This window comes from Drosophila serrata, unplaced genomic scaffold (genome assembly GCF_035046125.1).
Source record: "Drosophila serrata isolate PLE 108 unplaced genomic scaffold, ASM3504612v1 contig_276, whole genome shotgun sequence".
Lineage (NCBI taxonomy): Eukaryota > Metazoa > Arthropoda > Insecta > Diptera > Drosophilidae > Drosophila > Drosophila serrata.
The window spans coordinates 1623779-1650237 of NW_028257174.1; the positions used below are offsets into that span (position 1 = coordinate 1623779).

Below are 26459 nucleotides of genomic sequence, written 5' to 3' on the forward strand. Positions count from 1 at the left end.
AGCTGCTCCTAGCTGCTTCTGGACCTGCTCCTGGAGCTGCTCCTGGAGCTGCTCCTAGCTGCTTCTGGACCTGCTCCTGGACCTGCTACTGGAGCTGCTTCTAGCTGCTTCTGGACCTGCTCCTGGACCTGCTACTGGAGCTCCTCCTAGCTGCTCCTAGCTGCTTCTGGACCTGCTCCTGGAGCTGCTCCTAGCTGCTTCTGGACCTGCTCCTGGAGCTGCTCCTGGAGCTGCTCCTAGCTGCTTCTGGACCTGCTCCTGGACCTGCTCCTGGAGCTGCTCCTAGCTGCTCCTGGACCTGCTCCTGGACCTGCTCCTGGACCTGCTCCTGGACCTGCTCCTAGCTGCTCCTGGACCTTCTACTGGACCTGCTCCTGGAGCTGCTCCTGGACCTGCTCCTGGAGCTCCTCCTAGCTGCTTCTGGACCTGCTCCTGGAGCTGCTCCTGGAGCTGCTCCTGGACCTGCTCCTGGAGCTCCTCCTAGCTGCTTCTGGACCTGCTCCTGGAGCTGCTCCTGGAGCTGCTCCTGGAGCTGCTCCTAGCTGCTTCTGGACCTGCTCCTGGACCTGCTCCTGGAGCTGCTTCTAGCTGCTTCTGGACCTGCTCCTGGACCTGCTACTGGAGCTGCTCTAGCTGCTTCTGGACCTGCTCCTGGAGCTGCTCCTAGCTGCTTCTGGACCTGCTCCTGGACCTGCTACTGGAGCTGCTCCTGGACCTGCTCCTGGAGCTCCTCCTAGCTGCTTCTGGACCTGCTCCTGGAGCTGCTCCTGGAGCTGCTCCTAGCTGCTTCTGGACCTGCTCCTGGACCTGCTCCTGGAGCTGCTCCTAGCTGCTTCTGGACCTGCTCCTGGACCTGCTACTGGAGCTGCTCCTAGCTGCTTCTGGACCTGCTTCTGGCTGCTTCTGGACCTGCTCCTGGACCGGCTTCTGGACCTGCTCCTGGACCTGCTCATGGACCTGCTCCTGGACCTGCTCCTGGACCTGCTCCTGGACCTGCTCCTGGAGCTGCTTCTGGACCTGCTACTGGAGCTGCTTCTGGACCAGCTCCTGGAGCTGCTCCTGGAGCTGCTTCTAGCTGCTTCTGGACCTGCTACTGGACCTGCTACTGGAGCTGCTCCTGGAGCTGCTCCTGGAGCTGCTCCTGGAGCTGCTCCTGGAGCTGCTCCTAGCTGCTTCAGGACCTGCTCCTGGACCTGCTCCTGGAGCTGCTTCTGGACCTGCTACTGGAGCTGCTTCTAGACCAGCTCCTGGAGCTGCTTCTAGCTGCTTCTGGACCTGCTCCTGGAGCTGCTCCTGGAGCTGCTCCTAGCTGCTTCTGGACCTGCTCCTGGACCTGCTCCTGGAGCTGCTTCTGGACCTGCTACTGGAGCTGCTTCTGGACCAGCTCCTGGAGCTGCTCCTGGAGCTGCTTCTGGACCTGCTCCTGGACCTGCTCATGGACCTGCTACTGGAGCTGCTTCTGGACCAGCTCCTGGAGCTGCTTCTGGACCTGCTCCTGGACCAGCTCCTGGAGCTGCTTCTAGCTGCTTCTGGACCTGCTCCTGGACCTGCTCATGGACCTGCTACTGGAGCTGCTTCTGGACCAGCTCCTGGAGCTGCTTCTGGACCTGCTCCTGGACCAGCTCCTGGAGCTGCTTCTAGCTGCTTCTGGACCTGCTACTGGAGCTGCTTCTGGACCAGCTCCTGGAGCTGCTCCTGGAGCTGCTTCTGGACCTGCTCCTGGACCTGCTCATGGACCTGCTACTGGAGCTGCTTCTGGACCAGCTCCTGGAGCTGCTTCTAGCTGCTTCTGGACCTGCTCCTGGACCTGCTACTGGAGCTGCTACTGGAGCTGCTTCTGGACCTGCTCCTGGACCAGCTCCTGGAGCTGCTTCTAGCTGCTTCTGGACCTGCTACTGGAGCTGCTTCTGGACCAGCTCCTGGAGCTGCTCCTGGAGCTGCTTCTGGACCTGCTCCTGGACCTGCTCATGGACCTGCTACTGGAGCTGCTTCTGGACCAGCTCCTGGAGCTGCTTCTGGACCTGCTCCTGGACCAGCTCCTGGAGCTGCTTCTAGCTGCTTCTGGACCTGCTACTGGAGCTGCTTCTGGACCAGCTCCTGGAGCTGCTCCTGGAGCTGCTTCTGGACCTGCTCCTGGACCTGCTCATGGACCTGCTACTGGAGCTGCTTCTGGACCAGCTCCTGGAGCTGCTTCTAGCTGCTTCTGGACCTGCTCCTGGACCTGCTACTGGAGCTGCTACTGGAGCTGCTTCTGGACCTGCTCCTGGACCAGCTCCTGGAGCTGCTTCTAGCTGCTTCTGGACCTGCTCCTGGACCTGCTACTGGAGCTGCTCCTAGCTGCTTCTGGACCTGCTCCTGGAGCTGCTCCTAGCTGCTTCTGGACCTGCTCCTGGACCTGCTACTGGAGCTGCTTCTAGCTGCTTATGGACGTGCTCCTGGACCTGCTACTGGAGCTGCTCCTAGCTGCTTCTGGACCTGCTCCTGGAGCTGCTCCTGGAGCTGCTCCTAGCTGCTTATGGACGTGCTCCTGGACCTGCTACTGGAGCTGCTCCTAGCTGCTTCTGGACCTGCTCCTGGAGCTGCTCCTGGAGCTGCTCCTAGCTGCTTATGGACGTGCTCCTGGACCTGCTACTGGAGCTGCTTCTAGCTGCTTCTGGACCTGCTCCTGGACCTGCTACTGGAGCTGCTCCTGGACCTGCTCCTGGAGCTGCTCCTAGCTGCCTCTGGACCTGCTTCTGGACCTGCTCCTGGACCTGCTACTGGAGCTGCTTCTAGCTGCTTCTGGACCTGCTCCTGGAGCTGCTCCTAGCTGCTTATGGACGTGCTCCTGGACCTGCTACTGGAGCTGCTTCTAGCTGCTTCTGGACCTGCTCCTGGACCTGCTACTGGAGCTGCTCCTGGACCTGCTCCTGGAGCTGCTTCTAGCTGCTTCTGGACCTGCTCCTGGAGCTGCTCCTGGAGCTGCTCCTAGCTGCTTCTGGACCTGCTCCTGGACCTGCTACTGGAGCTGCTTCTAGCTGCTTCTGGACCTCCTTCTGGACCAGCTCCTGGAGCTGCTTCTAGCTGCTTCTGGACCTGCTTCTGGACCTGCTCCTGGACCTGCTACTGGAGCTGCTTCTAGCTGCTTCTGGACCTGCTCCTGGAGCTGCTCCTGGAGCTGCTCCTGGAGCTGCTCCTAGCTGCTTATGGACGTGCTCCTGGACCTGCTACTGGAGCTGCTTCTAGCTGCTTCTGGACCTGCTCCTGGACCTGCTACTGGAGCTGCTCCTGGACCTGCTCCTGGAGCTGCTTCTAGCTGCTTCTGGACCTGCTTCTGGACCTGCTCCTGGACCTGCTACTGGAGCTGCTTCTAGCTGCTTCTGGACCTGCTCCTGGAGCTGCTCCTGGAGCTGCTCCTAGCTGCTTATGGACGTGCTCCTGGACCTGCTACTGGAGCTGCTTCTAGCTGCTTCTGGACCTGCTCCTGGACCTGCTACTGGAGCTGCTCCTGGAGCTGCTCCTGGAGCTGCTCCTAGCTGCTTCTGGACCTGCTCCTGGACCTGCTACTGGAGCTGCTCCTAGCTGCTTCTGGACCTGCTCCTGGAGCTGCTCCTGGAGCTGCTCCTAGCTGCTTATGGACGTGCTCCTGGACCTGCTCCTGGACCTCCTTCTGGACCAGCTCCTGGACCTGCTACTGGAGCTGCTTCTAGCTGCTTCTGGACCTCCTTCTGGACCTGCTCCTGGACCTGCTACTGGAGCTGCTTCTAGCTGCTTCTGGACCTGCTCCTGGAGCTGCTCCTAGCTGCTTCTGGACCTGCTTCTGGACCTGCTTCTGGACCTGCTCCTGGACCTGCTACTGGAGCTGCTACTGGAGCTGCTACTGGAGCTGCTTCTAGCTGCTTCTGGACCTGCTCCTGGAGCTGCTCCTAGCTGCTTCTGGACCAGCTCCTGGACCTGCTACTGGAGCTGCTTCTAGCTGCTTCTGGACCTGCTCCTAGACCTGCTCCTAGCTGCTTCTGAACTTGCTCCTGGACCTGCTCCTGGAGCTGCTTCTAGCTGCTTCTGGACCTGCTCCTGGAGCTGCTCCTGGAGCTGCTCCTAGCTGCTTCTGGACCTGCTCCTGGACCTGCTACTGGAGCTGCTTCTAGCTGCTTCTGGACCTCCTTCTGGACCAGCTCCTGGAGCTGCTTCTAGCTGCTTCTGGACCTGCTCCTGGACCTGCTACTGGAGCTGCTCCTGGACCTGCTCCTGGAGCTGCTTCTAGCTGCTTCTGGACCTGCTCCTGGACCTGCTACTGGAGCTGCTTCTAGCTGCTTCTGGACCTGCTCCTGGAGCTGCTTTTAGCTGCTTCTGGACCTGCTCCTGGACCTGCTACTGGAGCTGCTCCTGGACCTGCTCCTGGAGCTGCTTCTAGCTGCTTCTGGACCTGCTCCTGGACCTGCTACTGGAGCTGTTTCTAGCTGCTTCTGGACCTCCTTCTGGACCAGCTCCTGGACCTGCTACTGGAGCTGCTTCTAGCTGCTTCTGGACCTGCTTCTGGACCTGCTCCTGGACCTGCTACTGGAGCTGCTACTGGAGCTGCTCCTAGCTGCTTCTGGACCTGCTTCTGGACCTGCTTCTGGACCTGCTTCTGGACCTGCTCCTGGACCTGCTACTGGAGCTGCTACTGGAGCTGCTCCTAGCTGCTTCTGGACCTGCTTCTGGACCTGCTCCTGGACCTGCTCCTGGACCTGCTCCTGGAGCTGCTCCTAGCTGCTTCTGGACCTGCTTCTGGACCTGCTTCTGGACCTGCTTCTGGACCTGCTTCTGGACCTGCTCCTGGACCTGCTCCTGGAGCTGCTCCTAGCTGCTTCTGAACTTGCTCCTGGACCTGCTCCTGGAGCTGCTCCTAGCTGCTCCTGGACCTGCTCCTGGACCTGCTTCTGGAGCTGCTCCTAGCTGCTTCTCGACCTGCTCCTGGAGCTGCTCCTGGAGCTGCTCCTGGAGCTGCTTCTAGCTGCTTCTGGACCTGCTCCTGGAGCTGCTCCTGGAGCTGTTTCTAGCTGCTTCTGGACCTCCTTCTGGACCAGCTCCTGGACCTGCTACTGGAGCTGCTTCTAGCTGCTTCTGGACCTCCTTCTGGACCTGCTCCTGGACCTGCTCCTGGAGCTGCTCCTAGCTGCTTCTGGACCTGCTTCTGGACCTGCTCCTGGACCTGCTACTGGAGCTGCTACTGGAGCTGCTCCTAGCTGCTTCTGGACCTGCTTCTGGACCTGCTCCTGGACCTGCTTCTGGACCTGCTTCTGGACCTGCTTCTGGACCTGCTTCTGGACCTGCTCCTGGACCTGCTCCTGGAGCTGCTCCTAGCTGCTTCTGAACTTGCTCCTGGACCTGCTCCTGGAGCTGCTCCTAGCTGCTCCTGGACCTGCTCCTGGACCTGCTTCTGGAGCTGCTCCTATCTGCTTCTCGACCTGCTCCTGGAGCTGCTCCTAGCTGCTTCTGGACCAGCTCCTGGACCTGCTACTGGAGCTGCTTCTAGCTGCTTCTGGACCTGCTCCTAGACCTGCTCCTGGAGCTGCTCCTAGCTGCTTCTGAACTTGCTCCTGGAGCTGCTCCTGGAGCTGCTTCTAGCTGCTTCTGGACCTGCTTCTGGACCTGCTCCTGGACCTGCTACTGGAGCTGCTTCTAGCTGCTTCTGGACCTGCTCCTAGACCTGCTCCTGGAGCTGCTCCTAGCTGCTTCTGAACTTGCTCCTGGAGCTGCTCCTGGAGCTGCTTCTAGCTGCTTCTGGACCTGCTTCTGGACCTGCTCCTGGACCTGCTACTGGAGCTGCTCCTAGCTGCTTCTGAACTTGCTCCTGGACCTGCTCCTGGAGCTGCTCCTAGCTGCTCCTGGACCTGCTCCTGGACCTGCTTCTGGAGCTGCTCCTATCTGCTTCTCGACCTGCTCCTGGAGCTGCTCCTAGCTGCTTCTGAACTTGCTCCTGGACCTGCTCCTGGAGCTGCTTCTAGCTGCTTCTGGACCTGCTCCTAGACCTGCTCCTGGAGCTGCTCCTAGCTGCTTCTGAACTTGCTCCTGGAGCTGCTCCTGGAGCTGCTTCTAGCTGCTTCTGGACCTGCTCCTGGACCTGCTACTGGAGCTGCTCCTGGACCTGCTCCTGGAGCTGCTTCTAGCTGCTTCTGGACCTGCTCCTGGAGCTGCTCCTAGCTGCTTCTGGACCTGCTCCTAGACCTGCTCCTGGAGCTGCTCCTAGCTGCTTCTGAACTTGCTCCTGGACCTGCTCCTGGAGCTGCTCCTAGCTGCTCCTGGACCTGCTCCTGGACCTGCTTCTGGAGCTGCTCCTATCTGCTTCTCGACCTGCTCCTGGTGCTGCTTCTGGACCCGCTTCTCGCCCTGCCCCTATACCTGCTCCTCGACCTGCTCCTCGACCTGCTTCTCGACCTGCTCCCCGACCTGCTTCTGGACTCGCTCCTTCATCTTCTCCTTAAACTGCTCCTGGACCAACTCCTTGACCTGCTCCTCGACCTGCTCCTGGGTCTGCTACTGGACCCGCTCTTGGACCCGCTCGTTGACCCGCATCTCGACCTGACCTTGCCTCCTCCTCTCCTGCCACTGCCACTGCTTTTGCCATAAGCATTCCCGCCCCCTTGGATCTCTGCTGTCGCTGGCGCTGTTGGCGCAGGCGCAAGGCCGTTATACCTCGATTTCCATTCGATGGCTTCATCATCTCATCATTGGGCTCAATGTCAATGATGGAGGTGAAGTAGCTGGATCCCTGCGAATCCGTCTTAATCTCGTCCGGCTTGACGCTCTTCAGATCCATCAGATTGAAGTGTGGGAAGTTCTCGAAGGCGGTGACAATGTCCATGTTGTCCTGCAGCAGTACTTTCTGGCCAGGATACAGCCGTGAATGCTCATCGCCGCCACTCACAATGGTGGATAGATGAAGCTGGCTAGAACCACGTTTCCTATGCTCGATTAGCTCCTCCAAAGTCATATTGCGTTGCTCCAAAACCTTGAATAGGCGATTACCCGACCGTCGATCCTCGATCAGTTCAAGGAGATCAGTGCGATCGTCCACATCGTCAATGATGTTGAGCTGTGACGGTTTTCCAGGCATGGGAAAGGATGATGGTGAAGGAGCCACTGCTAATGGTGGCTCAAAGGAGGAAGAGGGTGCAGGAGCAGTTGCAATGGCAGTGGGAGAAGCAGCAGCAGGAGCAGCAGGTGGTGCTGGCACCCTAGTATGATGCGTATGACTCTCCACTTCGTCAAAGAAATTCTCCAGCTCATCGTCCCCATCGTTCATCTCCTGCTCACTGCTCCTATTCACAGGCGGTTCCTTTCCTGCTGCTGAAACTGTAGAGCTGGGTCCACTCTCTGGCTGATCCAGCTCCTCCACACTGTCCACCACATTGTGATCGTAGTGGTGACCTATAAAGTTGTCCTTGAGACGCTTCTGATTCGGATCCTTGATGCTGGAATTGCGCAGGCGATAGCGAGGATTGCCAGGAGGCAGGGCAGACGATGGAACTGGTGAAGCATCGGTTGGAGGACTGCTTTCCCCAAAATCCGGTTGCTCCTCGTCTGGCTCCTGCTGGGAGTTAGCCTCCTCCGTTTGCTCTGGTTCCTGCTCTTGCTCCTGATCCTGCTCTTGCTGCTCCTCGGCCGGCTCCTGATCCTGCTCCTGCTCCCGATCCTGTTCCTTCTCCTGCACCTCCTCCTCCTCGCTCTGCTCCTGGCTACTAGCCGCTGTGGTTGTGGAGGAATACACTGTGCTGGTCTCCGCCTCCTGTGTGGTGCTTGCCGCCGCCGCTGCTATCGTCGTGGTCGTGGTTGGAGTACTCATAATGGGCTTAAAGAGTCCTGGTGGCTTCAATGTTGACCTTAGATGCTGTCGCTTCTTGTAGAGCGGCACTCGAGTGGTGGTGGTTGTGGTGGTGCTGCTACTGGTGGTGGGGCTTAGGCTGGAGCTGCCAATACCAATGCGTCTTGTGGTGCTGCTCTCCCTGGAAGAGCTACCAAAGAGCTTCAAGCGCTGCAGGGCATTGGGATATTTCCCCGCCTTGTTCTTGGTGGCCTCCCGTTCCTCCTCATTCCCAGAGCTGCTGGTGGCAGAGGAGGAGGACGAGGTGGCGGTGGTGTAGGCAGCCGGCAATCGACGGACACCCTGCTTATTCAGCTGTATGGGTGACTTTCTGTAGCCCACCACCGCCGAGGATGAGGAGGAGGAGCTCTCCGCTGGCGAGGAATATGTAGAGGCCGGTGCCACGGCTGTGGTCTGTAGAGCCAGCAAAGCATTCTGCTTCCCTTTGAGCAGGTCGTCCAGTGAGAGATTCTTCTGCTGCAGGATCTCGCTTAGGGACAGGCCACCGGAATTCTTGAGAATATTCTTCAAATCCACCGATGTCTTGGTGGCCACCGGCAAGCCACTCTCCGGCAGGACAGAAGGTATCGGCTCCCTCTTGGCCTGGCCATAGGGACGACGATAGGCTTTGCTGCTGCTGGCCTGGGCCGTGGCATCCGTGGGCTCTGCCACTCGCTGGCGATGCTTCTCTCGATCCCGCTCCAGGGCTGCCATGGGTTCCCGCACCAGTGGTTGCTTTCGCCGGCGCAGGGCATCCGCATCATCCTCCACATGACCACGCCAGTAGGCGGAACCGGAGCCGGAATTGGAATTGGTATCCGAGTCCTCCTCGTTGGCGCCCATGGTGGCCAGCGGGAGTTGAGGACGACGCTTTCGCTTGCGCGTTCCCAACTGGGCAATGCGTCGGCGATTGGTTCCGGTTCCGGTTACACTTCCACTTCCACTTCCACTTCCTCTGCCATCACCGGATCCCTTGCCATCGTCCACAATCAGGGAGACACCCGTCTGTAGGAGCTGTCAAGGAAGAGAGTGAGAGGAGGAGAGCTTATTAGACACTGACAGAAACAATTTTGAATGTAGAATTTAAAGAGCTTCGGGGTCAGTCAGAAGCCTAAAACTAAGTGAAGCACTCATTTACGACCCTATAAATTATATATATTCTTGATCAGCATCAACAGGCGAATCTTTCTAGCTTTATCCGGGCGAAAAACAATTTTTTCACAAATTTCCCATTTTTTGAAAAAAATGAAAGGGGTTACATCATTAAAAATTGCAAAAATCGACCAAAAATTCACATTTTAAATGGAGTATGCAGTTTTGTTAACCTGCTAAAAACTAACATAGAAACGCTTTCCGAATTGAAATTAATGCTTTTTTGGTTAAGTTATGATTATTTTAAATTTGAATATTTCCTTCGAAATTTTCATTTTGATAAAAATATTAAATATTAAATATTATAATGTATATTTTTATAGTTGGTAAACAAAACAGTTTAAAGGTAAACTTATTATGCAGTTTAATTAAAAGCATAGCGCTCTGCATTCAAATAATATAAATATCGATTTAGAAATCTTATACATTAGTATACATTTAATTTCCCAAGTGTATCTGAGCTAGATTCTTGAATGTTTTTACACTTGTGTGTGGGATATTGATGGATGAGCCCGCCTTTTGCCGATGCCACCAACTCTGATTGATGGAATCTATAAATATTTGGCCAGCTCTTCTCCAAATCCTTATTGACTTTCCCAAGATGTGTATGTTTTTGGAAAAAAACCGAGCTCATTTTGGATTATTGACATCTAATCAAATGTGTGTTGTTTATTGAGGAGAAAAAAGGGGAAAAAGAGAATGTTTTCCAGAATTGATCAGAGTCTGTGTGTTTATTATTTTTAATTTAATATTAATTAACTTTATAAGAATTCGCCTGGGGGGTTGGGGGCTCAAAGGCTTAAAGCCAAAACAAGACAAGACAAAAGGAAGGAGGATTAAATTCATAGTGGGAGTGCTTTGGGGGTGAATCTGTTTCCGGTATCCTTTTGTCTTCACGTAATTAATTTTCAAGATAAAGAGATAAAGATGCAGGCCCGGTAGTGCATATCCTGTAGCAGCTGTATGAATAATATATATATGTACTACGTGTGTGTGTGTGTGTGCCTGTAAAGGATGTTTTCCTTTGATTAACTGCCATAACCCAGCATCCCATCATCATCATCATCATCATCATCATGATCTAATCAGACTAATGCAGATTGGCCATCCTTCCATTAGAGCACTTTGCGGTTTTACCTTTGACCCCGCAAAACATACATCCTCCGATAGCTGACATAATTAACCGGAAAAGCCAGTAGCTGGATAATCCAGAAATCAGGCTAAATCTATCTAATGAAATGCCCTAAGGAAAATGCAAGAAAAATTCTTACAAACAAATGCAGAAACAATACAGGAATAGGGAAAGGCAATCATGGCAAAAAAAATACAAAACAAAACAATACAAAAAAGAAAGCAAAATCCTTGCATAAGTCCCGGAAAATCGAATCGAGTTGTAGGGAAAAATCGAGGAAATTCAAGAATGCAACCCCCCGACCATTACACGCATTTCTCTCACGTCATTTGCCGTGACAACTCTCTCTTTCCCTCGTTCTCTGTGCCTGTGTTTTTTGGTCCCATTTTCAATTTGGCCTTAGTTTCTGCTGGTTTTTCCTGCTGAATTGCCAAAGGAATGCAGGACACAGAGGACACACAGGACCAAGGACCCGGCTAGGAGTATGCATGCATAATAAAGGCGATAGACGACAGACAACAGCCCAAGGAAATAAAAGAGACGTGAGACGTTAGGACAATCGGATTTGTATCGTAAGAGTCTCAACTTGTCCAGGATATAAAATCAGATATCTCAACAAAAAGAAAGAAATAAAGGATTTAAGCCAGAGAAGCGTAGCCATGATTAAATGATGACACGCAAACACACACCCGCAATAATCTCATATAGGTTTTCATATTTTCTCACTGTGCATATGACATTTTTTGGCATCCACTCGAACGGCTCAATGTTCCAAAAGGATATTATTATTATAATTTTTGTGACATGTAATGACAGGGCAAAAGTTCACCCATTTACAGGTCACACAGAGTGTGTGAAGCGTGTTTGGAATGCGAGTCACTTGAAAGTGTCAGCCCAAGAAGACGAAGAGTTCATTAAATCCGTCTGGCTGACTCACACACTGGCACTCACTTCCGGTTTGACAGGTGAGATGCACACACACATGGCGACAAGATGGCTACGGCTTGGCATCCCTTTATGGCTGTAAAAGGCAGCCGACATTGATGTTGGTTGGCCTTCAAAAGAAAAAAAAAAAAAAAAAAAACGGGTTGTCAGTTACCAGTTTGCCATTTCTTTTATTTTGTTGCCATCGATAAATGTCAGCCGACAGCGATAGGTAGATCAAGTACAGTTTACCTCAGCTGCAGCTAGCAAAAGTATCACACTTTTGATCCTGACAGGTGTCAAAAATAAAAGAACTAAGCAAGAAATGTTAAATTGTCTTCTATGGGAATCTTAGTAAATAAAAAGTATCTGGAAATATTTCCAAAAAACTTATAGTTGCTACTGCAACACTTTAAATTCCCTAATTCTTTCAATTAATTAATGTGTACCTTGAAATTTATTATCATTTGCTTTAGGTATGAAAAATCAGCAAAAAAAACTTAAAAGATCGTAGTTTCATTTTCCTAATTATTTAAATTAGTTTCCTTCTTGAACATTCTAAACGAAAAACTCAAATAACAAAGCATTCACACGGCCACAAAGCGAAATGGTGAATAAGTGGAGAAGGGGCATTACTTTTGGCTAAGGTACAGTCCCATTGGCACCCTTGTTTTTGGTCCTTATGCTTGTGCTTTTCCAACACTGGCACTTATTACTTTTAATACAAAAAAAAAAAAAATCCTGGCCAACTTTATGCCGGAAAGACATAACAGCCAATACAAAGGCTTCGAGCAAAAAGTTGAAAACTTTTCCCGCTTGGACTTTCCTTGAGGTTTATTTTTTGGTAATTCCAGTAACCAGAAATAATATATATATATATATATATATATCGCTCACAGAGGAAAAAGTGAAAAACTTGAAGCTTTCTATTGCTGCTTGTGGTGCTTCTTGTTCATAGTGATTTCTAACAAAGTGAGTGGCGAATCCCCCTTCAGACCCACGCCCCGCTCCTAACCACTTCAAACAAGTTGCTGCTTTTCATAATTAAATTGAAAAATTTATGCACAATTAAATGAAAAAGTTTTCTTTGTGGTCAGGCAGCAACAGCAGCAACCGCAGCAAAGCGCAGAAAAAGAAGCCAAAAATAGGAAAAGTACTAAAAAAAAGGGGGAAAGCATAAAAAGGACGAGTAGGTGGTACTGATTACTTGAGAGAGCGTTTGATAAGGATTACACCAGGCACCTTTACCTTACTAATTATTTGATTATATGGTTTAACTAAAAACCGATTTGCAATTTAATTAATTAGTAATCATTTAATACAAAAAGCAAGCTAACTTTGAAAAGCAAAAAAGTGAATATCCGATCAGTATTTATCTATACGTTTAATTGATGATATTTTGGTCAAATCAAAATGTAAAAATCTCATAACTAAGCCAAAAATGCACTAATTTCAATTCGGAAAGCGTTCCTATGTTAGTTTTTAGCAGGTTAACAAAGCTGCATACTCCATTTAAAACGTGAATTTTTGGTCGATTTTTGCAAATTTTAATGATGTAACCCCTTTCCTTTTTTTCAAAAATGAGAAATTTGTGAAAAAATTGTTTTTCGCCCGGATAAAGCTAGAAAGATTCCCCTGTTGATGCTGATCAAGAATATATATGATTTGTAGGGTCGGAAATGACTTCTTCACTTAGTTTGAAGCTTCTGACTGAAGGTGCAATACCATTTTTTAACCGATATTGACAATTTTCTTTTATGAATATTTTTTGGACAAATCAAAATGTAAAAATCTCATAACTAAGCCAAAAATGCATTAATTTTAATTCGAAAAGAAAAGAAAAAGTTAGTTTTTAGCAGGTTAATAAAACTGCCTATGATTTATAGGGTCGGAAATGACTCCTTCACTTAGTTTTAACCTTCCGGCTGAATATATAATACCATTATCTTAAACGATATAACTACAATTTTGAGAATTAAAAAAGAAAAATCATAGTTTTAAAAATCGCATAACTTGGTCAAAAATAAATAATATTTATATTTTTCTTTCCCTTCAGATGGGCCGTTTCCACTGTAATGACTCGTCAGAATCTGGTGCCCAGGGAAATGCAGGCCATCGATGAGGCGGAGCTGAATCAGCTGCCCATATCGGCCCTGATTCCGTATTGGGATATGGCCAATCATAAGCCAGGCAAGATTACCTCCTTCTATGACAGCGGCACACGGCAGATGGACTGCACCGCCCAGGAGGATTTTAAGGCTGGCGAGCAGTTCTTTATCTACTACGGAGATCGTTCCAATGCCGATCTTCTCGTGCACAATGGGTGAGTTGGAGGAATTGAGTGAAAGAACATAATAATCTAAATAAATATTATTTGCACTTGACAGCTTTGTGGACTTGAACAACCGCAAGGATTATGTGAAGATTCGCCTGGGACTGAGTCCCACCGATCCGCTGGTGGAGCAGCGTGCCAGCATTCTTGGAAAGCTGAATATCGATCGCAAGGCCGAGCTACGTGTGCTGCCTGCTCCGGATTTCATATCCGGCGAATTGCTGGCCTTCGTCCGGGTGTTCAACATGAGTGCCGAGCAGCTGGATCACTGGCACAGCGATTTGGAACGTGCCGGGGACTTGCTGTACATTGATTGTGCCCTGGAGACGGATCATGAGACGCGCACCTGGCAGTATCTGTATCAGCGATTGAAGCTGCTTTTGGGTGTCTTTGAGGCCACGTTGAAGGAGGCCGATGAGGTGGAGTTGCTGTCCCAGCTGAAGATCAAGGAGACTGCGGGCGAGGCACTGATGCCTGGTCAAGAGATTGATCTCATGCTGTTGCAGTACCGTCGCCTGGAGAGGAGCATCCTGGCGGGAGCTCTGCAATATGCCCAGGAGCATTGCAAGGTCTGAAAAGGGTTACACTTTTCCCTCTCAAAAAAAAAAAAGGAGCACAATTCGAGTGGCCATCAATAGCGACATTAGCTCAGTCTAAGAATTAGCATTAAACCAGGTTTTTTTTTATATTTTTTTTTCACCGATTACATTTATAATTGTTAGTTAACTTATTAAAATTACTGCAGTTGAAAACCAAAACGAAGCCGAGACAAGGCCTCATCAGTTTTATAAACATATATATATATATATTCGATTATATACTTTATTCATTTTAACAATTGTGTACGTCTAGTGTTGTCCCGCGAATTTTATATTTAGTTTTATATGATTTATTTTTTTTAAGCCTAATTGTTTTATGTTTGTTTATATTTTATTATTTTTAATTTATAACCTGTTTAATTATTTTTGGAAAATAAATAAATGAAGTCAACAAAGCAAAATATACTGTGTATTTTATTCTTCGCGCGGGGGAGAAACCAAAGGGGGCTCTACATTCACCTTTGACCTTTGGCAATATGGAAAAAATAAATCCGATTTGGGGAATTATTACTGGGGGGACTTGGGTGTTTGTCGAGGTGACTAGAAAGATTCGCCTGTTGATGCTGATCAAGAATATATATGATTTGTAGGGTCGGAAATGACTCCTTCGGTTAGTTTTAATCTTCTGACTGAAGGTGCAATACCATTTTTTAATCAATATTAATACTATTTTTATATGAATATTTTTCGGACAAGTCAAAATGTAAAAATCTCATAACTAAGCCGAAAATGCACTAATTTCAATTCGGAAAGCGTTCCTATGTTAGTTTTTTGCAGGTTAACAAAGCTGCATACTCCATTTAAAATGTGAATTTTTGGCCGATTTTTGCAAATTTTAATGATGTAACCCCTTTCCTTTTTTTCAAAAAATGGGAAATTTGTGAAAAAATTGTTTTTCGCCCGGATTAAGCTAAAAAGATTCGCCTGTTGATGCTGATCAAGAATATATATGATTTGTAGGGTCGGAAATGACTCCTTCAGTTAGTTTTAATCTTTAGACTGAAATTATAATACTATTTAAAAAAAACAAATCCGATTTGTGAAATTATTATTTGGGGGTGGTAGTTGGGCATTTGTCACTTAGATTCATTTAATTGCCAATAACTAATTGACTTGCCCAGGACCTGTCCAGCTGTGACAGCCTCAAAAACCAATCAATTTGTAAAACCAATCGCCCGGCGCACACACACACACACACTACCCTACCCCCCACCATCTGGCGAATGCCTTTTGGCATTGTCTGTCTATGTAGGATATTTCGATTGTGTGCGTGTGTCAGAGGTCAACTTTAGTTGGAAATGAGTGCGTGAGTCAAGGGAGACTCACGACCGGAAACGGAAATGAAACCAGAGCGAAATTTTTTCTTTACAGGCGAGGAAAGATGATGCTAATAGAAGAAAACTGATTCGAGGGGATAACAGGAATGAGCGCGTGAGTATAGGTAAAGTCACGACCGGAAGCGGAAATGAAAGACTCCGGATCAAAAAGGGAAATTCACCTTTACAGTGAAGGAAAGATGATATTAGAAGAAACAACATATTGACAGCTTAAGAAAAGGAAATACTCTTCATGTTTTAAAAAGACATTAAAATATTATAGTTCCATAAGAAAAGTAACGATAATTTCCATAAAAATGCATTAAAGAAAAGAAAATCCTCTCCAACTATAAATGCTAATCACGCAGCCATCTCTGGCTCGAAGGATCGAAGGATGGCTGACTGGATTGAAGCCGGGAACGACAACAATGCACTCCAAATTGCTGCTCCAAGTGGTGTTAATTATGGGGACGCAGGCGATGGCTTTCCCCCCCGCGATTCTGATTCTGCCGATGGCGACGACGATGATGGTGATGATAATGATGATTACGATGTTGTGTTGATGATATTCGTCGGGGGTGGAGGGAAAGTCAAGTGAAAACTACGAACGGGAAACACTTTTGAAAATGTCATTAAAATGGCTCGAAAGCCTCCGACTCCGCCTCCTCCTGACATTTGATTTGACACTCGAATAGCTATTTTCCGTATTCACATTTCGCGTCGTCCCTGCGCCGCTTTTCCACATTTCCCACACAGTTGGCACTCAATTTTCACGCTCGTCGGAAAAGTGATTGCCAAATGCGGCAGGAGGGGGCGGGAGGCAGGAGGCAGGAACGATGTTTGGCCAGTTGATTGAAATATTCGAAATACATATTCGAAATGAGAGGACGGAAACGGGAAACTGGGTCGCATCGATATCGCTTAGTCGCATTTATCGTTATCGATTGGCAGCGCCAGCTTTTCCTAATTGCCGTCCAACAAATTTCGTTTTGTGTTCTCGTCCAAGCAATTAGCAAATGACAAATGTCGCTTTTCCCCTCCTTCAAAAACACCACAGTCACCCGATTTTCATGTGCAAAACGGCACCCACATTCGCAAAACTTAAGCTGCTTAAAATGTACAATTGCAACATGGGTCACAAAAATGATGACCAGGCGCGGTACATAAATCTGAACCCAGAAAATATAGTGGTTGCATCGTAGCTATAACTATTCTGAACCATAGTAACTGTAGAAAAAGTTCCTAAAAACCTATATATTTGAAATAATTTCATTTATAACTGACAAATAATATTGTCTAACACGAATTTCATTGGCAAAGATGAATAAAAGTAATGGTTTTCATTAAAGCAGAGAACATTTTTCTACCCTTTTCCGGGTATTTTCATTTCAGTCAGAAGCTTAAAAGAAAGTGAAGGAGCCATTTCCGACCCTATAAATCATATATATTCTTGATCAGCATCAACAGGCGAATCATTTTAGCTTTATCCGGGCGAAAAACAATTTTTTCACAAATTTCCCATTTTCTGAAAAAAAGGAAAGGGGTTACATCATTGAAATTTGCAAAAATCGGCCAAAAATTAACATTTTAAATGGAGTATGCAGCTTTGTTAACCTGCTGAAAACTAGCCTATGGATGCTTTCCGAATTAAAATTAATGCATTTTTGGCTGAGTTATGCAATATTTAAACATTGATTAATTCAAAAATATTTCCCATATAAAAAGCGAATATATAAAGCCTAGTTATGATCGATTTCCAATTCAAGGGTATGCAAAATTCGGCTTCCCAAAGTTGGCTTTCCCTTCTTGTTTTTCGATCTCTCTCTTTTTTTTTTGGTTTTTTTGTATGTTAGTCGGAAATAAATCGAGGCATGTTGTCGCACAGAGAGGACTACAAAATACAGGAGGAGGATGCGTAGCCACAGGGACACGTGGTTAGAGCCATGTTTGCTTTAATCCAGGCTTTGTTTCACTCCCCCTCAACCCCCGTGACCAATCCCCATGACTGAGTGTGTGTGCCAGTGTGTGTGTGTGTGTGTGTGTGTGTGTGCGGGCATGCCGCTTAAGCACTTAAGCGCATTTCCATAGATTTTAAGGCGATTTCATTTTCAACGCTCATTTGCATGCGACGACCAATTGGCATTGTGTTGTTTATGCTCCTCTCTCTCTAGTCCTGTGTGTGTCCTGTGTGTATCCTGCGACTGTGTTGGTTTTATTAAGTTATGCTCTTTGTTGTTGCCAATTGATTGTATTTATTTGCTCTCAACTTAAACGTTTCGAAATTGGCTTAGTTTGTATTTTAACATTGGCGAAAAGTCAAAATGCCACAATACACACACGAAATGCAAGAAATAATAAAAATATATACACATATATGTATTTAATTAAGGTTAAAAATTTTAAAATAATTACTGCAATTTATATGTATTTAATTTTCTTTGGCATTTATTTATGCAATTTTCCTTTAACGAATCTAGTTTCTCAGGTATTTGAATTAAGCTCAGGTAATGGCAGGTAAAGTTATTTAAGGCCTTCGCCTTAAGGTATTTATTTAACTTTATAGCTTTTTAATAATCGCCTTATTTTCCTTAACATTTTTTCCCCGTTTTGCTTCGCTTTTAAAGCGTAGCCTGAATACCTTTGCCTTCACAGGAAGTGAGGGCGTGGCCGTGGCTCCCAACTATATGATTAAGTAGGGGCAATGGAGCGAAAATTGCTGCTGCTGTTGCTGCTGCTGCTGCTGTTGCAGTTGCTGCTGCTGCTGCTGTTGCAGTTGCTGCTGCTGTTGCTGCTGCTGCTGCAAGCAGCTCTTGCTGCATATTATTGCCTTGAAGGCCGCCTTCTGCCATAAAAACAGATGGTAATCTGCGTAAGTGGAAATGCCAGCAGGTGTTGCACAAAATCAAAATGAACCAGAGCTAGTTGGGGCTCTTAAATTGCAGCCACTTTTCCATATTGATTTTGAGAGAAAATCGCAGGAATGTTCTTTTCTCTTATCAAAATGGAATTGTCTATTTTACGACACTGATCACAATTCTATTGCTCTATTGCATTGGGTATTTTATTTAGAGAAAGATTTGAAACCTCAGCAAGGACTTATCTATAAGAAGAATTTCTTCTTTCTATACAAAGTCTTTAGTTTCTTACCATCTTCCAACTCTACTTTAGAAATATACAAATACACGTTCATTTGCCAATTAGAAAAAGGACATAAAATAGATACATTTCCTTGCTATTTTTACATTCCCAATGCGGCTTATTTCTGCTGCACTGCTCATGCATATTCGTGGCATCGCTAGAGTGGGAGTCCTGCCACTGTCACTTTGTCCTAACAAGGTTAAGTTGAATGGAAACTAATTTGCATGGCACGTGACTGTACCCGCTGCGAGCTGCCAGCGTTGCCAGCATCGTGTTTGTTTGCAATTAAGTCGGCCATTGTTGTCAACATTGTGTTGCATTGTTGCAATGCCGCTGCAAGTCAGGGAACTGAGAACTGGTAGCTGCTACTTATTTTATTTGCTAATTGCAACACTCAAGACGGGGCCAAGAGCAGGCGGACGACAAGTGCTCGACAAGTTGCAGCAGCAACAGACAACGATGGTAGCGATTCACACAAATAAATATATATATATAGTTATATACTATATAGAAATATATATATATATATAGAGAAAAATAGAAGGCCGAAGGCAGGGTAAACAAATTAAAAGTGACGCATTTTGCAAGTTCGTTTCCATTTGCCTTTTTAGCTTACTTTCAGCCCTACCCCCGTAATGTAATGGCAAACGAAGAAGGAAAACTGTCATCATTTCCCTTTTTCATTTTTTTTCCCAAGATTCACCTGCAAAACTAATCAAATGAATACCTTTTGGCTGGACATTCTTTATCATCTTTTTAAATTAAAAAGGATTTAAGAGGAAAGACTCCTGTGATTGGTTTATTACTTATAAACCTTTAAGGATACCCTCAAACATTATTAGTTAATAGTTTTCCTAATCAATAAAGTATACTTTTTACAAAAGGATTTCCCTTAACTAAGGATCCTTGTATTGGTGTTAAGTTAACCCCCTTGGGTAATCCGTTTTCCACATTCTCCAGTCACTTATGTTTTTTGCATTCCAACCATTTCTTTTTTTACACTCTCCAACTTGGCACTTGGCCTGCATTCACATCTCCATCGTCATCTTTTGATGGCATGAGTTAAGCTGAAAACAAGTGCCGCCCCCTCCATACTTTTGCGTAGCGCCGGGGGCGTGGCATTAACCCAAAAAGCCAGCAGAAAGCCGGCGACGTTTGTTTTCCCCAGGATACTCGAGAGAGTTGAGTTCTCGCAAAAATTGCGAGGCGAAGAAAAGCCGGGGCGGCTTAAGTGCTGCCTGGGAAAAACGCGAAAAGGAGAAAACCCATTGCAATGCTTATTATTTTATTTTTTGTTTTCCCTCCTTCTTTTTCTTGTTCTTGTACTGTTTTTTTTTATTTTGGTGGCTGGAAAAGCGAGCAGTGTAAGCAGCGGCTTAGAGGACTGGCAGCTTGGGGGTTAATATAATAATTTTGTTTAATGCCAAAGTGGCAAGGACTTTGCCAGGTTTCGGTTTCACTTCAATTATTGATGAGAAATTAATGTTTTAGCTTTAAATTATAATACCAGGGAAGGGTATTACAATTAAATGAATAATATAATTTAAACAATTGGATTATTAAATATTGATAATAGAAAATTGATAAAGCAAACAAGAAAGGAAACTTAATACCCTTGCATTTTGTAATCAAATGGGATAAAATATTCCCATTATTTTCAAGGTTTTTATGGATATTTTTTTGTTGCAATTTTTTTTATAAAAAATCTAAATTTTAAAATCTCAAAACTAAGCCAAAAATGCTATAATTTCAATTCGAAAAGCATTCCTATGTTAGTTTTTAGCAGGTTAATAAAGCTGCATATTCCATTTAAAATGTGAATTTTTGGCCGATTTTTGCAAATTTTAATGATGTAACCCCTTTCCTTTTTTTCAAAAAATGGAAAATTTGTGAAAAAAATGTTTTTCACCCGGATATAGCTAAAATGATTCGCCTGTTGATACTGATCAAGAATATATATAATTTATAGGGTCGGAAATGACTCCTTCAATTATTAATGAAATATTAATGTTTAAGCTTTAAATTATAGTATTTTCTATAGTATTTTTTTAAAGCCTGATTCACAGTATCAAATATAATTGCTTACTCACTAAACTCTATTAAGAAACATAAATTATTGAAGGTATCAGTACTTATTGATGGAAAAAACATACACACAATAAAGTGTAGCTATTTTTGCTAGCAGGTAATTTATTTACAATTCTCACAGGACACACAAAAGTATTTATATTGTCACCCTGTCAGCCCCATTTGAAGCAGATATACAACAAATACATATAAATACAATCCAATTTTGAACTGATTTATGGGGAGAGAGCGTGCAACTGATATTTTCAATTTACTCCAAAGTCAATTACCTGTCAGAAGTTCCATCGTTATCCACACTTTGCAGGCGATTAAGGCCACTGACAGTCAGTAACTTGGCCAACAGGATAAGGTTAAGCTGAGAGCCTGTCGAGAGTGGCCTACACAAACACAAACACACACAATATATGTATATATCGATGGCAGGACATAAAGGCCATCATACATAATAAAGTCAAAGTCAAAGTACTATTATTTGAGCTCATTTCGGGGCCCCTCAATTAATAATGTCTTCAAAAGGGAGAGAAAGGATGAAGGAGAGCTGTGCATAAACACATCCATAAATTGTTCAGGGCAATTACATTCCAGCTTGCCTTTTACCCCCAAGGAGAATTGTTTCATTTTGCTGTTAAATCTATAATGGGGGCACATTACGCAATCAAGCGACGCAGCTTCCCTCGGCAAAAATATCCTTTGGGGATACGTTTGGCAGAAGGAGATTGACAGGTCCTGGTGGAACGCCACGCGAGCATGCGGCTTCATCTGTCAACTGTGAACGGCCGGGATGCTCCTCTGAGTCCCGGCTCACTCTGATAAATTAACGAGAATGCGCCGCTTTTTCACAATATACATATGACAGCTTCATAAATATTAAATTTTAATTAATTGAATGCCATTAAAGAGTTTTTGGTGTCCGACAATGTGAAGCGATTCACGCGCGCTCTAAGCTCTTTAACTTTCACAATATATATAAAAAAAAGGAGAGGGGGCATTTTCCAGCTTAAATGTTTAACTAATTGATAATTTACTAATTGGAAGCAGGTTATTTCTGATTATAAAAGGGGGTTTAAATAAAAAAATATATAAGCTTATGCTTAGACTAGTAAAGATTCCATAAAATTACTTTCTAATAAGCAAAAGCTTAAAATAAGTTAGTTTTATTGGTACAATATAAGTAAAAGGTAATGAAATATCAAAGAAAAAATATATATGATTATTAAGGTCTGACTAAAATTATTATACCCTCCAAGGGTATACCTTTCAATAAAAATATTTTGCCACATATATTTATTTATTTCCAAATTCTACTGTTTAATTAAACCCTTAGCTTTTTGATATACCCAATTCCCTCTTTCCAACTACCCTGACATCTCTATTTACGCAGTTTAAATCTCTGATAAAGGGCAAATAATCGTAAATAATCGTTAATAATTGTAAATAATCGTTGAATGAGCATCTGGGCAAGTGCAACAAAAATGGCGTCAACTGTCATTTCCGCTTGTCAAAGCAGAAAAAGCAATATGGCGTCGCCAATGGCGTTCAAGCCGAAACGGAACCAATCCCGACCAGACTGGCGGCGGCCCTTTGATTAACTGCTGCCAGACGGCTGTGCAAAAAAAAACCGCACTTTAAACAAACAAACGAAAACATACACACCACACCAGCTTGCACACCACCCGCACACACACACTCCCCCACACATACACAGGCAGTTTGTTTGCGGTGTTTTAATTCGCTTGCCGCACACATTAAATCAATTAATTTATGTGCATAACTTGATACATTCTATTAAATGCGATTAAATGCTTTAGCAAAATGTATAATTGATTAATTTGCATTTCCCGCCGACCGATGAAATATGTATCTGTGAATATTCAGCGAGAAATATAGTCCCAATGGGTCAACAAATTGATGGCCACCATTAAAATGAGCGAGTGTCACTTATCGGACGGATTGATATTGATGTTCTGGGTTATATAAAATGCTACCACTGCATCTATATATATATATTTATATGTGTTCCTTTTCAGGAATACATATATATGTATATATCCCACGAAATACGACAAGTTGTGGCCTACTTTGGCGGGCTTCTCATTTGAATTGCATATGAGGAGGAGGAGAAGAGTGCCCCTCACCATTGGAGGTCAAGCCAAGTGAAAGTTTTGCCTTGGACATTTGTTTGCATAAAAGAATGCAACAAAAAAAAAAAATGTTCACAAGTTGCAAATTGTATTTTATACTATTTAAGAAACTAAATTGATGTATAAAATATATAAAAAACATTTCAAGGCAAGTATTTATAATTAATCAACTGATTTATATTATTTCATATTTTGTATTACTTTATAAATAAAATAAATCCTTCCTAGGGATAAATATAAACTTATTTAAAGACACATAAATAACATATTTGGTTAATATATTACATCCTCCACATAATCCCTTTACAACCTTCATCTAAACCTAATAAATAAATGATTTATATTAATGTTCATAAATCTTTTTGGTTGACAGGTTGACGGAACTCGTTTTTGAAAGCCAGGTAAATGTCACATTATAAATATTTAATAATTCAATTATGCAACCGCAAATGATAAATTTCAAATATATTCCAACCCAAACACACACACACACACCCTCCGGTTTCCGTTCCCGTTTCCGTTTCCTGTTTCGGTTTCAGGCTCAACCTTAGCGGCAAAAGGGACAACGACGACAAAAACCTTAAATTTGTAGCATACAATGTGGGTCACACAAATATGTCTCAAGCAGTAAATGTGTTTCTCGCGTCGGCTCCCTGAATAATTGAAGTGCGCTTTGAGCTTGGCGAGCATAAAAACCGCACACAAATTACTGAAAATTGACCGCACTTAAAGCGTTCTGCCACTGGCTCTGGGCACTCAAAAACGTATATATATACGTATGGTTGCTGGGGTATATAAAATACAATTTAAATATTTAATTGCGAGCACAATTTAAAATCGTGTTAAAGGCAAAAGGCAAAGTAAAAGCCATAAAAAAACGTGCCATAGAGCTAAATGTTGCAAGCGCCATGTTATTATAATGCCCTGCTGTGCATGGGGCATGTCTGTCTGTCTGTCTGACTTTCTTTCGGGCAGAAAAAAAATAAAACAAATTATAATAATTATACAGAATGTGGGGTATATTTATTTTTTAAAATGTGCCTAGTATTTAATGATGTCAAAATAAAAAAGGTTCACCAAGGCGTATGAGTGATATTGTGACTAAAGAACTTATGTTGTTTATATAACCCAAAAAATCTGAATGAAAATATTAATAATAAAACATATATACTAAGCATGACATTTGTATAGTACTTATACTTAAAAGTCAATTAAAAAATAATATTATTTATTAAAATTTCACCAGTGCGTATGAGTAATATTTTCAGAAGAGAAGTTTGTAAAATAAAAACAATAAAAAGTAATACAAAATTATGATAATAATAATCTCACGGAATAATTTCTAACTATATTTATAATAATGTTGCAATTAAAAATCACAACTTTTAATTAAATGTACAACAGTGCGTGTGAGTGATTAAAACAAAAATTAAATATATATCTTAGAAAGGAAAACATGTCTTACATATGGCTTGTGTATAATTTATGTTGAAACTGTATGAAAAAATCAAAATATTTAGGCAATGGTTGAACAGTGCGTATGCGTGATTTTAATAAAACAGAAAAATAAACCTTAAAAAAGGTCAGAAAAAATTAATAAAATAATACAGCAATGTTGTGTATTTATTTTGTTTATCATTTGTATTGCAATTTAATTAAATCATTTGAATAATTAAAAAAAATTCAAACAGTGCGTATGAGTGATTTATGTAATAACAGACAGAGAAATTCTGAAACGATCAGGAAAAACTAATTCAAATTCTACAGAAATGCTGTATTTATGTGGCTGTGTACTATTAATATTAAAACTGTATTAAAAAATCGAAAGATTTAGGTAAAGGTTGAACAGTGCGTATACGTGATTTTAATAAAACAAAAAGGAAGACCTTGAAAAAGTTGGGAAAAAATTATGAAAACAATACAGAAATGTTGTTTATTTACTTGTTTATTTATAAATATTAAATTTAAAATAAATCATGTATATATAAAAAGAAATTTTAAACAGTGCGTATAAGTGATTTTAGTAAAACAGAAAGAAAGACCTTAAAAATGTCAGAACAAAATTTATATGAATAAAACTGAAGGGTTGTGCTTATATTTGGTGAATTATTTCTATTGAAAATGCAATAAAAAATCAAAATATTTAGGCAAAGGTTGAACAGTGCGTATACGTGATTTTAATATAACAGAAAGAAAGGTCTTGAAAAAGGTCGGAAAAAATTGTGAAAATAATACAGAAATGTTGCTTATGTATTTGTATGATTATTTATATTAAAATTGTATCACAAAAAGTGATTTTTTAAGTAAAGGTAAAACGGTGCGTATGAGTGATTTCATTAAAAGCATCAAATGGTCCCTTAAAGAACTTTAATTATGTTATTAATTGATAACAAATTGAAGAAGCTGGTGTTTAAATATTATTTAATTAAATGTATTATATTTTATTCCCCTTGATTATTATTTTTTATTTAAATTATTACTTTCTCTTGCTTGTATTTATGTAAATCCCTTCTTTTGCCAACTCTTAGGGCATTCCATCTTCCACTAGAACTGTGAAAAATTTCCAACCTAACTCTATGTTGCTTTTCCAGCTTTTCCCTCTCACTCTCATTCGCTGGCTTGTTGGATTTTTTTGTTGTATTTTTCGTTTTATGTATTTTTTTGTTGCTGCTGCTGTTGCTTTGGCTGCATGGCCTCTGGGCGAAAAAGTCATATTGCATAACAACAGGCGCCGGGACGGCTGACCTCGAGGAGGAGAAATGCTGGCTGGGGGCGGGGTCTCTGCTGCTGATATGCCATAGTTAATGAGCATTTTTAATGCAAATCATTTTGTGGCCCTGCGGCCACACTTTGTACACATGGCGTGTTAATTGTCTCCTCTTTTTTTGGTTTGTTGCCTTGTCGAACCAAACACAACACAACATAACACCCACCACATACACACACATGACAGCCAAAAACATAATCAAATGATTGCCAGCTGTTGCTGTTATTTTTTTCCCCCAAGCAAAAGTGGAGAATTTTCCTTCTCTTTTTTTATATTATTTTTCCATGCCTGGCTCTCTCTCTCTTTCTCTGTGGCATATTCATTTAAATTTCAATTTATGCTCCACGGCGGGGGCTTTATGGAGTTAAGTGTTGCCAGCAGTGGCAGGAGAAGGACTTGCACAGGACTCCAGCTCCTGCTCCTGATTCTGCCTCTGCTCGTCATTGGGATAACTGGCGAATGGCTGTAATAAGATATGATAATGCCGCTGCATTTCCCTCACCCACTCCAGTGTCAGTTAATGTTGTGTGCATTTCAGTTGGTTAAGCTAAGTGCCATCACCAAGACATGGTCGTGTGGATATATATAGGAGTATATATACACGTAATATATGGTAAATTGGTACAACAAACTTTGGCGAGTGGAAGGACTCGCAAAAAATAGTAACAAGTGTCGGAAAGTTGGACACACTGTTAAAGCAGTGGCTCTCTTTCGAGAGAGAGAGAGGAAGGATCTTTCAATCTCTTTCTCAAGGAAGAAAATGCAATGATTGCACTATAAAAAAGGACATAAGTGAAACAGAGTACATACCAAAGGATATGCTCATTTATGCTTCGGGAATGAGTGTGCCTCTTGGGATTTCTTTTAAGTTAAGTTAAGTGAAAGTTATTTATTCTTAGAGAAAGCAAGTTATTTAACTCCTTACCTAACTCTAGCTTTAAAAATTTAATTTAAAAATTACTTTAAACCAGGACAAAACAACTCAATTGTGGGGGAATATAATTTGTGTCCTCGATAAGCAACAAATAATCAAAGCAATCAAGTC

The 26459-nt window shown here is 44.0% G+C and overlaps 2 protein-coding genes across 4 annotated transcripts in view; one reads left to right on the forward strand and one right to left on the reverse strand.

Annotated features, from left to right (window-relative positions):
• Setd3 (SET domain containing 3) overlaps positions 1-14365 on the forward strand; it is an 86828-nt gene extending 72463 nt beyond the window's left edge. The window contains exons 5-6 of the mRNA XM_086835413.1: positions 13090-13356; positions 13421-14365. Coding sequence (XP_086691539.1) covers positions 13090-13356; positions 13421-13940 — 787 coding nt within the window. The 3' untranslated portion in view covers positions 13941-14365. The remainder of the gene's footprint in view (positions 1-13089; positions 13357-13420) is intronic.
• Positions 1-26459, reverse strand: part of LOC110180430 (uncharacterized) — a 117228-nt gene that overhangs the window by 18078 nt on the left and 72691 nt on the right. For all 3 annotated transcript variants that reach the window (XM_086835412.1, XM_086835410.1, XM_086835411.1), the window contains exon 3: positions 6658-8839. In XM_086835412.1, the coding sequence (XP_086691538.1) occupies positions 6658-8839 (2182 nt within the window). The remainder of the gene's footprint in view (positions 1-6657; positions 8840-26459) is intronic.